This window comes from Microtus oregoni, unplaced genomic scaffold, assembly GCF_018167655.1.
Source record: "Microtus oregoni isolate MIOR12 unplaced genomic scaffold, Mior012 000014F_ref0000157, whole genome shotgun sequence".
NCBI lineage: Eukaryota > Metazoa > Chordata > Mammalia > Rodentia > Cricetidae > Microtus > Microtus oregoni.
In genome coordinates, this window is record NW_024543073.1 from 3,910,735 (window position 1) to 3,922,861 (window position 12,127).

General features: G+C 36.0%; 1 protein-coding gene across 5 annotated transcripts in view; it reads left to right on the forward strand.

The window, feature by feature from the left end:
- The window catches only part of Ddx4 (DEAD-box helicase 4), a 51,758-nt gene extending 40,060 nt beyond the window's left edge, over window positions 1-11,698 (forward strand). For 3 of the 5 annotated variants that reach the window (XM_041663568.1, XM_041663571.1, XM_041663570.1), the window contains 7 exons: window positions 825-954; window positions 2,701-2,867; window positions 5,294-5,439; window positions 9,474-9,573; window positions 10,312-10,582; window positions 10,688-10,801; window positions 11,621-11,698. In XM_041663568.1, the coding sequence (XP_041519502.1) occupies window positions 825-954; window positions 2,701-2,867; window positions 5,294-5,439; window positions 9,474-9,573; window positions 10,312-10,582; window positions 10,688-10,801; window positions 11,621-11,698 (1,006 nt within the window). Of the gene's footprint in view, window positions 1-824; window positions 955-2,700; window positions 2,868-5,293; window positions 5,440-9,473; window positions 9,574-10,311; window positions 10,583-10,687; window positions 10,802-11,611 lie in introns of all 5 variants that reach the window. The other 2 variants (XM_041663567.1, XM_041663569.1) reach the window with 1 other exon arrangement.
- Window positions 11,699-12,127: the final 429 nt, after the last annotated feature.

The window sequence follows — 12,127 nt, forward strand, 5'->3', positions numbered from 1 at the left end:
TTGCTAATCCTTAGTGTATTATATTGGTATCTGATTTTAAATTGAATAAAAGAAGAGAAACTCTATTTATTTATTTATTATGTGTACAATATTCTGTCTGTGTGTATGCCTGCAGGCCAGAAGAGGGCACCAGACCCCATTACAGATGGTTGTGAGCCACCATGTGGTTGCTGGGAATTGAACTCAGGACCTTTGGAATAGGAGGCAATGCTCTTAACCTCTGAGCCATCTCTCCAGCCCAAGAAACATTTTTCAAAAACAAAAAATAAACTTGATAAATTTAGATAATGTCTGTACCCAAAGATGAATATTTCTATTTGGATGTTTATTATCGCTGTAGTAAAATACTGAAAAATACCTAAATGTCCTGCAGTAGAGGTTTGGTTACATTGCAGTAAAATGTATGATAATTGCTGAAAACACCACAGACTATGGTCTTAGGCCATAGAGGAATCAAGTAGGTACTGGCTAGGAAGCTTCCTCTCTGCTGGCAGCTTACATAGTACTTGAGAGTGCTGCTGTACAGGTGCTAAGGGAGAGCTCACCATGGCTGTTTGTGTTGTTTTGTGAGTGGGTGATTGAAGAGGAAGGAGAATGCTGGTATTTTTCATTGTTAACAGCCATTTAATCAGACAGATTGCAAAATAGTCCTTCCTGATTTGTTTTATTTGCCTTTTGACATTATAAACTTTCCTTTCTCAATGAAATTTAATATATTTTAGATAGTTGAATGTTTTTTCCTTTATTGGTCTTATTTCATAAAGTGTTAGAAACAAATGTATAATTTCCAAATAACTGGAAAATGGCATTTCTCTTATCTGTAGGACTTGTGTAAGAGCTGTTGTCATATATGGGGGAACCCAGTTTGGGCATTCAATCCGACAGATAGTACAAGGCTGTAACATACTATGTGCTACACCAGGGAGGCTGATGGATATCATAGGTAAAGAAAAGGTAAGCTTCAGGAAGGTAACAACATGTTACAGTGATGGGTGTGTTATATGAAAGGTGTATTTCCCAGAGCACTGTTTATGTTTCTGCTTGTATCAGGTCCTGTGAATTCATTTTCATAATTGTCAGGATAATTCCAACAGGGCATAGTATTTTCTATTTTATACTTGGGAAAACAAACAGTGAGATTAATTACTTAAAATCCCTTAGTTATCTCTAGTAAACAATAGCATTAGGGTCAGATCCTGTATCTGTTTCCAGCAATATTTTGTTATATGGAAGAAAATACAATGAATATTTTTACAAAGTCCATACATGTTTTGGTGAAATAGTTTTTTCCTAAGACACATTCTTTGGGGCATCAATAGTTTGTTCTCTGTTAAAGCATGTGAATGGTAGTAGTGTGTTCTGTTAAAGCATGTGAATGGTAGTAGTGTGAGCTGTTTATTTTCAGGTCTTTTAAGAAGAGATTTTAGGGCTAGATACTCATTTGAGAATCTCATACCCAGTTATTACATCACTTAATACTTTAAGTTCATGTTAATGAACTGTAATCGATTATTTTGTGTTCTCTAAAGGGGGTACTTAAAACATGTTCTTTTTTGGTAAAGGCACTTTTAAAAAAGATAACTAGAAAAACCCATATCTTAAACCATCTTTGTGGTAGTATCAAAGTCTCTTGTAGTTCACGGACAGCCAGAGCTACACAGTGAGACCCTGTCTCAAGTTAATATATTTTCAGTATTTCATGTTGTTAGATTTTATTTTTTACATTAAATATTTTGATTTTTCCATATAATACAATATGGATCCATGATGTCCAATATAAGTAACTGTTAGCTATATGTTGCAACTTATGTTTTAAAATAATAAAATTATTTCACAATTATTTGTATTTCAAACTACATATAGATAGTGCCTAATAGGTTAGAAATTGGAGATAATAGAATATTCAGTTAATTGCAGAAGTTGTAGGGTAAAATATTGCTGTAGATACTTTAGATTCTTTTAAACTTAATTTATGGAATATTTTTATACATCAGTAGTAAAAGTTTATATCAGACTGGGCAGTGGTTGTGCGTGCCATTAATCCCAGCACTTGGGAGGTAGAAGCAGGCAGGTCTTTTTCTCTGAGTTTGGGTGTAGCGTTGTCTACAGAATGAGTTCCAGGGTAGCCAGGGCTACACAAAAAACCCTGTCTTGAAAAAAAAAAAGTTTATATCAGATATATTAGTATTATCTAATATCTATGATGAGCCTAACAGTTATCATTATATGCCTTGATTTTCCCTGTACTAGATAAGGTTTCTGTTTCTGTGATAAAACACTGTGTTCACACCAAACTGGGTAGGAAAGGTTTCAACATCATAGTTATTATTGAAGGAAGTCAGGGCAGCGACTGAAGGCATGGCAGGAAGCTGAAGCAGAGGCCATAGAGGAATGCTGTTTACTGGCTTGCTCCTCATGACTCAGCCTGCTTCCTTATAGCAACCCAGGACCATCAGACCAGAGATGGCCCCATACACTGAGTTGGGCCCTCCCACTTACATTATTAATTCAGAAAGTGCCTCACAGGCGTTTTGTCAACTGAGGTTCCCTTCCCAAATGATTCTAGCTTGTGTCAAATTGATAAAACTAGCCAGTATAGCCCTTAAGAATACTTTTAACAGTTGAAATTGTGGAGTGTATTTTAGCTCAATATAAACTAGTATGCATTTTCTGTTCTTGTCTTTGAAAATATCCTTAAAGATTGGTCTCAAACAAGTCAAGTACTTAGTATTGGATGAAGCTGACCGAATGTTGGATATGGGTTTTGGACCAGAAATGAAGAAGTTAATTTCTTGTCCTGGAATGCCATCAAAAGAACAGCGCCAAACCCTTTTATTCAGTGCAACTTTTCCAGAAGAAATCCAAAGGTAAATATTTTCCTTATTTAAAACAATTAAAGGTGCATATGGTGGCATATGTCTTTAGTCCTAACAGCAGCCGTTGGCTTCCACTTCTACCTGTAACTCAAGTTATTCTTGTACACATGATTTTTTATGTAACCACAGAGTTTCATACTTAATTTTGGTGAGGTATTTTTTTCTTAGAAACAAGTTAGTAGCGACTCTTGTTGAGGTCCAAAGTTGAACCTACTTTTCCCCTTTATGTCTGTCTTTTCTTATTTGGGCTTATGTACCTTAGTCTTTTGAAGCCAAACTACTTTGAATCATGGTAATACCTCCTTTACATTCCTTTAATTTTCAGTCTTTGAAAAATATTCGGATTGCCAGTTGTTTAAAAATTATTCAAATATAACTTTCCCTACTTGCTGTTCGTATGGATCAAGCCTAAAAGGTTTTTTTTTGGGGGGGAGGGGGTTTCGAGACAGGGTTTCTCTGTAGCTTTGGTGCCTGTCCCGGAACTAGCTCTTGTAGACCAGGCTGGCCTTGAACTCCCAGAGATCCACCTGCCTGTGCGCCACCACCGCCCAGCAAGTCTAAAAGTTTTAAAGGCTCTAATACATGAATTTAATTTCATATCTTTTCTTTTGTGGAAGAAACTATAGAAAGCATTGTACTTTTCTTGGAGTTTAATATTCTGTGCAGTAAATGTTAATATTCTAATCCTGAATTAAAAAAATTTGATAGAACTTTGTCCTATTTGAGGTTGATACCAATGTATTCATCTTTGTGTTCCCAATACCATGTGTCATGAATGCTTAAGCAAGTGAAGGGGTAACAGATACTAAAATTTTCAATTGCCTGGGAGAAGAGGGAATTAACTCTTGAAGAAGGTATATTAAAAAATAACCTTCTGCTGGGCAGTGGTGGCACACACCTTTAATCCCAGCACTTGGGAGGCAGAGGCAGCCTGGTCTACAAGAGTTAGTTCCAGCACAGGCTCCAAAGCTACAGAGCAACCCTGTCTCAAAAAAATAAAAAAAAAAAAACTTCTGAAAACATATGTATACAAGTACCATCACACGGACTGATTAGGTTGTATTAAGAATGAATATGCAAGCCGGGCGGTGGTGGCACACGCCTTTAATCCCAGCACTCAGGAGGCAGAGGCAGGCGGATCTCTGTGAGTTCGAGCCAGCCTGGTCTACAAGAGCTAGTTCCAGGACAGGCTCCAAAACCACAGAGAAACCCTGTCTCGAAAAACCAAAAAAAAAAAAAAAAAAACCCAAAAAGAAAAGAATGAATATGCATTATGTAACAATGATTAAAAAGAGGCCATAAATTTGAAAGGGAGCAATGTGGGGGTAGTACATGGGAGGATTTGAGGGAGGAAAAGGAAAGGGGAAATGATGTAATTATAATTCCAAAAAAAATTTAAAAACATAATTGGAAGAAACTGGAAACTAAGAAAAAAAAGTTGTGTTTTTATGGCAAGAGAATAAATAAGGAGCAAGAAGAAACAATAACTTCTCTAGATTTTGGGTATGCTGAGTCTGAGCTATTTTGTTACATTCAAGGAAACAACTAGAAAACATTGGACTGCTACCTTACCTACACAAAAGGGTAGCATTTACTAAAGACTTGTACTCTCCCTTCTTAACCCTAAAAGCTCAGCTGCCTTAATTGGCAGTGTCTCCACAGGGTTGTGTTTGTGGGTGATATAAAGCATGACTTTCAGCTGCATTCACATAGTAAATTACTGTGTGTCAACTTTTGAGGCGACCTTATAGCCTAGTTTTGCATGGCCCTTAGGTCTCATTTTTCTATATGTATTGTGACATGAAAAACATTGACCTGTAATCTGGTTTACTTAAAACCATTTATTTAAAGAAGAGTAACTTAACAAGTAATATTTCAGAAAATAAATCTGAGCAATAGCAAGTATTCATAAAAAATGAGATTAGAATCGAATTTGTGCTTTAGGTTTATGTTTCAATCCCTCCTCCTTCCTCCCTGCTTCCGTCTCATGAGACAGGGTCTCATATAGCCCAGACTGGCCTTAAGCTCGCTGTGTAGCTAGAGATGATGTTGCCTCTACCTCCTGAGTGCTGAGATTGCAGGCATGCACCACCACAACCTGGTGTATATGTGGTGCTGCTAATCAAACCCAGGGCTTTGGACATGCTAAGGAGCCCTCTACCAGTTGAGATCCATCCCCCGTCCTCTACAGTTCACTGAAACTTCCTGAGTTCATAGTTTGGCACAGATGTTTTTGTTAGTAATTGTATATTTTAAAAGTCTTAACATTTTATCCTGGTCTTTGAGAATAATACTTGGGTAGCATAAGTAACCATCTTACCAGTCTTTGTGTTGCTGTGAGTTACATTCACAGGACTGAAACACCATGAGCACAAATGGACAAGGATAAGCTAAGGAGTAATATTTTCTCTTTTAAGGTTGGCTGGGGAGTTTTTAAAGTCAAATTATTTGTTTGTTGCTGTTGGACAAGTGGGAGGAGCTTGCAGAGATGTTCAGCAGACCATTCTTCAAATTGGCCAGTATTCAAAAAGAGAAAAACTTGTTGAGATCCTACGAAACATAGGTACCTTATTTTAATATAATTATTTTGTTGCGATTTTGAATTTTAAAATATTTTTTAAAATCACCATTTTGTATAATAATTTTAATAAATATTTTTCTGTGAATACTTTATAGATGACTATGACTTAGTTTGTATTATAAATTGTATAAAAGTATTCCTTTATGTCATATAAGTTGAATATAGAAGGTATTTGAGACTTAGTTTACCAGTACTTGGCTAAAAAGTATTTCAACAGAAGTGTGTGTGTGTGTGTGTGTGTGTGTATTTTAGAAAACTAGAAAGGTTTAAAGGTAACATAACACATGTTTTTAGCACTGTTACTATGTTGAAAGCTAATTCTTCAGTCTGTACATGTAAACAGCTCTGGGACCCCAGCTTTCATGAAGGTCAGGCAGGTGGTATGTGAGTTCAAGACCACCATGGCCTAATAGCAAGACCCAGTTTTCAAAGAAAAAACAATGTGAACTCTTGCTGATTTTGTGTTTCTGGTTCCTCATTTCTTGCCCATTAAAGAGTCTTCTCATATTCATGAAGTTAAAAGTGTTTCAGGGCTGGAGGGGACTTGAGAATCAAATTCTGTCCTTCATAATTTAACCCATGAAAATAATTTCTCTGTCTTCCTCCAAATTATTTTTGTTCTTAAATTTTGTTTTGTGTTTGCTTGAAGTAGCTTTGTTATGAGACTGAAAATAACTGGCATGATCATCTTGTAGTGTGTTTATGTACTACACTTTCCCTCCACACTTATTCTCCTAGTTTAATGATTCTTGTTCAGCTGGAATGTCAGTTTTGAGACAGCGGGATGAGAAGTCAGTTGTAATAATGAGCAATGTTTTTTAAATAGTTATTTACATATGTGTGTGTACATGTGTTTACACAACATGCAATGGAGAATGTATGAGGATCAGAAAACTTCTTGTAGGAATTGGTTCTCTTCTTCCACAGTATTCCAGATCAGACTCAAGCTCTCAGAATCAGTGCCAAACACCTTGACTGAGCTGTCCTGTAGTCCCTGAGAGATAGTATGCTCCCTAGCACTGTCTACTGTTTTAGGTTACTTGAAGTTTTTTAGAATGATTTTCATTATAGTATACTTATAAATATTGTTCAATAATGACTCAGTGTAGCTTAATGAAGAGTTACATGTTCATAACTTAATCATGAAGGAATATTTTATCTTATTTGATACATGTTTATATAATATTAACCTTGTTTAAGAGGAAAAATACAGTACTTTTAAAAACCAAAATAAATAAATCATTCTCATGAAAGATTTCACTTAATTATGAAAACTTAGCTCAAAATGTTCACAACTTACCTGAAAAGTGTTAGGAAGTTAACTTTTTTACTTTCTTGGAATTTTAGGGATATTTCAATGACATTTTTCTACTTTATTCATCTTTATAAGAAGTTAACTTTTTTACTTTCTTGGAATTTTAGGGATATTTCAATGACATTTTTCTACTTTATTCATCTTTATAAGAAGTTAACTTTTTTACTTTCTTGGAATTTTAGGGATATTTCAATGGCATTTTTCTACTTTATCCATCTTTATAAACCAGTCAGAATAGAGCTTTTTTTTTTTTTTTGGAGACTTGTATTAATACTCCCATTGGGCACTAACTCAGTGATTTCAGAATGATAAAGCCCTTTCTGAATTATAAATGCACACAGAGCTTATATCTTCAGTTTTGCTACTTCAGTTGCAGGCTAAGGAGTTAACATAGAAGTACAGATTTTAGCAATCTGGGTGCATGGCTCATTTGATAAAGTGCCCTTGCCCACTCCACATTATTTTTTGAGGCAGGGTCTCACTGAACCTGGAGCTTACTTAACCTCTTTGGCTAGACTGGCTGGCCAGAGATCCCAAGTGATCATCCTGCTGTCTTCATCTCCCCTATGCTGAGGTACAGGCATATACTGTTGTGCCTAGTGTTTTACATGGATGCTGGGGATCTGAGCTCAGCTTACATCATGCCTGCGTGACTGGCACTTTACCAACTGAGTCATCTTCCCAATCCCAAAACAGGTTTTTAAAATAGCAGCCTTGTTTTATTAGTTAATGGTAATTTTATTCTTCCAGCTGCTTAGATGCAAAAGTAATTTCTTATTTCTTTCCATAATTATACTTCTGATATTATAGCAAAATCCTCTTGGTTCTTCCATCATACGTGTCTGGGTATAGTGGTGCATGCTTAAAATCTCAGCACTCGGGTGGCTGAGACAGGAGGATTGAGGGGTTGAGGCCAGCCTGGGATACATAGTAAGGTCTTGTCTTAACCAGACACGCATGCATCTGTATGCATGCATATATTCCTTTAACTACTAAGTTAAAGGTCACAGCACATCTCTGTTCAAAATGTGATGTCCTCCATTACTTCTTTGACATCCTGTCTTTCCCTTGTTCGCTGTCCTCCAACCATGCTTTGTTCATTATTCTACTTCAAATATCCAGCCACAGTTCTGCCTTAGTGCTTTTGTGCTTGCTGTTACCTCTGCTCAGAATACCCAGGACACAATGGAACCTGTTACCTGTTTTTCTCTTTTAGGTCTAATTATTATGTATGTGAGTGTTTTGCCTGCATATATTTATATGTACTATGTACACGTCTTGATATTTGTTGAGGTCAGAAGAGGGCTTTCGATCTCCTGGAACTGGATTAGGGGTGATTGTAATCTACCATATGTGTGCTGGGAACAGACCAGCATGTGCCTTTACCCACTGAACCATCCTCCAGCTCCTCTTTTTTATTTTTGTTGTTTGTATCATGAGAAAGTGTTTCAGAACCTTTATACTTACTTTCCCCTCTGTTTTATAATGTTCTTTCTCTGAGAATCTGCATAGTTCACTATCAGTAGTTCTATCCTTGCTCAGATACCATCTGTTTTCTTTAAAGCTGTGGTGGTTTGAACAAGATTGGCCCCCATAGGCTCATACATTTGAAGTATTAGTCACCAGGGAGTGGCATTATTTGAGAAGGAGTAGGAAGTGATTCCTTGTTGGAAGAAGTGTATCCCTAGGGGCTGGGATTTGACGTTTTAAAAGCCAGTTCCAGGCCCAGCCTCTCTTTGCCTGCCAATCGGGATGTAGCTCTCATCTACTGCTCCAATGCTAAATGTGGCCATGCTCCTGCCATTATAATGAACTAATCCTCAGAGACACATTGTAAGCAAACCCTGAATTAAATCTTCTTTAATAAGTATTGCCTTGGTCATGGTGTCTCTTCACAGCAATAGAGCAGCAGCTAGAACAGAAGTAAACTCTAGATTCTACTCTTTTTGCTGATGGTTTTAGGATTTAATATGTATTACTATGTGCCCACAATGATAGCAGGAACTTTATTTTTTCCCCAATATCTAGAATGGTGACAGCTAGCTGCTAAATAGTTGTCATAAAGTGAGCTGACAGGGAGGTAGGGAAGAGTGATCATGAGCAGAAAGATTCTTTCTTCTATTAAGGCTATAACTCTCTTACCATCTTTCTTTTTCAGCATTTTGTAGAGTTACCCCTGTATAGAATTATCTGTGCCAGTTAAATACTTTATCTTGCAAGTAAATACTTTTTAATGAGTTAAGCCTCGGGAAAAGGCCAACCTTTAACTGTATTGTGTTCTGGAAATGAAGGGTTTGAAATAAGAGATGGCATTGGCACATAGATGTTAGAGTTTAGTTGCCCAAGGTCAGATGTCATTAGTGTAAATGCCTTCACCCCTCTGGGCATAGTGAAAGAGTGAATTTATTTGTGGAAGTAACAGGCATTTATAGAGTACGAAATGGAAAAAGCAAAAGTGAACAAGACAAACTTGAAATTATTAAGAGATGGCAGGCAGTTATTTGTATTTGCTTACGAAAACACACCTTTTTAAAATCCCTCTAATAGGAAAACAGTTGTCTCTTTCCTTGGCAAACATTGGTTGAGGAAACACTCTTTCTGTACTCTAGCAGTACAGCGGTGGCTGAGACAAAGTTTCTTGCTCTTATCTGCCTTTTTAAATTTTATAGTTTGGATATTAATAATTTTGTGATTTTATTAGGTGATGAAAGAACTATGGTTTTTGTTGACACCAAGAAAAAAGCAGATTTCATTGCAACTTTTCTTTGTCAAGAAAAAATATCAACTACAAGTATTCATGGGTGAGTACATTATTCTTCATTTTTTGAAATTGTATTAGTATTCTTGTGTGTGTGTCAGTACTTTTTGGAATTGGTTCTCTTCTTAAATATGAGTTTCAGAGATAGAATTCAATTTATTAGGCTTGGAGAAAAGCATCTTTACTGGATGTTTCCTTGGCCCTTTAATCTTTGTTTTTATAGAAACTAAGTAGTAGGTACAGGCAAACTGAAAGTCTGCCTTAAACTCTTCATGAATGGGAACTTGTCAAGAGTGGTCCATAGGTCTCTGGCTCTTAAATGTAGATTTTTCTTATGCTTAATCTAATCTCTGACCTTTTCTTTTTTGAAGTTGGAATGCTAAAAAAAAGTACATTAACACAACTTTATTGATACTTTATTAGAAGATTTAAAACAATTTTTGAATATGTAGAATTCTGGAGTTGTACTCTAAGAATATTTTTTGAGCAATAATTCTAACCAAGTAGATTAAATATACTCTTATGCTAAGATTAGAAATTACTTTTCAGTTACTGGGATTTATATTCTGGTCCTTTTAGCTGTCTCCTACTCCATCTGCTAATGGGGTGGCTGTTACAGCTAAAGACTGGGGATAGATTGGTGGCTTGATGGTTTATTATAGTACTTGGTGCATGCATAGTGGGCATTAATATTATGTGCTGTCATTTTTACTTTTTGAAATAATGCTGCTTGATGAACTTCCTCAAAAGTGACTCTAATGCAAAATTCTTTTTTTAAAAGTGATCGGGAACAGAGGGAGAGAGAGCAAGCTCTTGGAGATTTTCGATGTGGAAAGTGCCCAGTTCTTGTTGCTACTTCAGTAGCTGCCAGAGGGCTTGATATTGAAAATGTTCAACATGTTATCAATTTTGATCTTCCTTCTACCATTGATGAATATGTTCATCGAATTGGACGTACTGGGCGTTGTGGAAATACTGGCAGAGCAATTTCTTTTTTCGATACAGAATCTGATAACCATTTAGCACAGCCTCTCGTTAAAGTACTATCAGATGTAAGTCTAAACAGTTGAACTTTAAATACTTAAAATGGAGTAGTTCTTTGTTGTTTTACAATTTTTGAGATTTCATGTTGCATAAGAAGTTTTTATTTTCTCAAGGCTCAACAGGATGTTCCTGCTTGGCTAGAAGAAATTGCCTTTAGTACATATGTACCTCCTGGCTTCAGTAATAGCACAAGAGGAACTGTGTTTGCATCTGTTGACACGAGGAAGGTTAGTTGAGAAACATTAAGAAATGGGTATCTAATTGCCCTTTGAAAATGTGCTTGATTCTATGAGGCAATACTATTCAGTAATTAAAGCTATCATTTTAATTATCTATGTCATTTATAACATAAGAATGTATGTATGTGAGGTTTATAGTTGAACACCCCAGTTCCTTTTTGCTGGTATTTGTTGGGATCTTCTAAACTTTCTAAAGAATTCTTTGATTTTGACCATATTATTAAGACAAGATGCAATGGGGGCTGGAGAGATGGCTCAGTGGTTAAGAGCATCGCCTCCTTTTCCAAAGGTCCTGAGTTCAGTTCCCAGCAACCACATGGTGGCTCACAACCATCTGTAATGAGGTCTGGTGCCCTCTTCTGGCCTGCAGACATACACACAGACAGAATATTGTATACATAATAAATAAATAAATATTTAAAAAAAGACAAGATGCAAGGGCAAGGGTGCTATAAGTCTTAATGGCATGCCAAGGTTTTTTATTTTTTCTTTGCAGTAAATTTTGGTGTAGAGAAGTGTTCTTAATAAACATTTATACTTACTTGAAGTTTAATATTAAATTTTTCTGCTCTCTAAAACTTAGGGACTTGAAAAATCTTTTTTCTTGAGTTATTTTGTACAATTTAGACTTTACACATTTGTATGGGCCTTTTATCAAGAGAATCATTTTATAAGAAAGTCATTGCATGCTTGGGATAGACAGGGTAGAAAGTGAGTCTCTGCTATTAGTCCAGACAATGTAATATTAAGACTGCCATAACTTGTCTCTTTCACTTTCTTTTCTTTTTTAAAAAAAAGAATTACCAGGGCAAGAACACTTTGAATACAGCGGGGATTTCTTCTTCACAAGCTCCCAGTCCAGTGGATGACGAGTCATGGGATTAAAGCAAACAAACATACTTCAAGTCTGATAGTTCTGATGCAGCGAAGAAAGCAGTTTTTATTTTAAAAATTTAACAGAAGTGTGAAACCTGATATTCTTATATCTCCTGTTCTTCTGTTCTTACTCCCAACCCTTAAAAATAACCAACTTCATTGACTAGTTATGTGAGATGCTGAAAGTTACAACATTGCAGTTACTGATATAAATGGTATTAACTAGAAATATTAAAGCATTGTAAATGTTTTTGTTATTTCTAGCATATTCAGAAAGTTAAGACATGTTTCATGTCCAAGTGCTAAATCTAAGTACAGTGTTTATGATCCTATAAAACAAGCAATAGGATATGATGTACTATTGGTTAATTATTGGGTCTAATTTCTACTTGATCCTTTAAAAAAAGGAATAGTGTGGTACATATGATAACATGATTT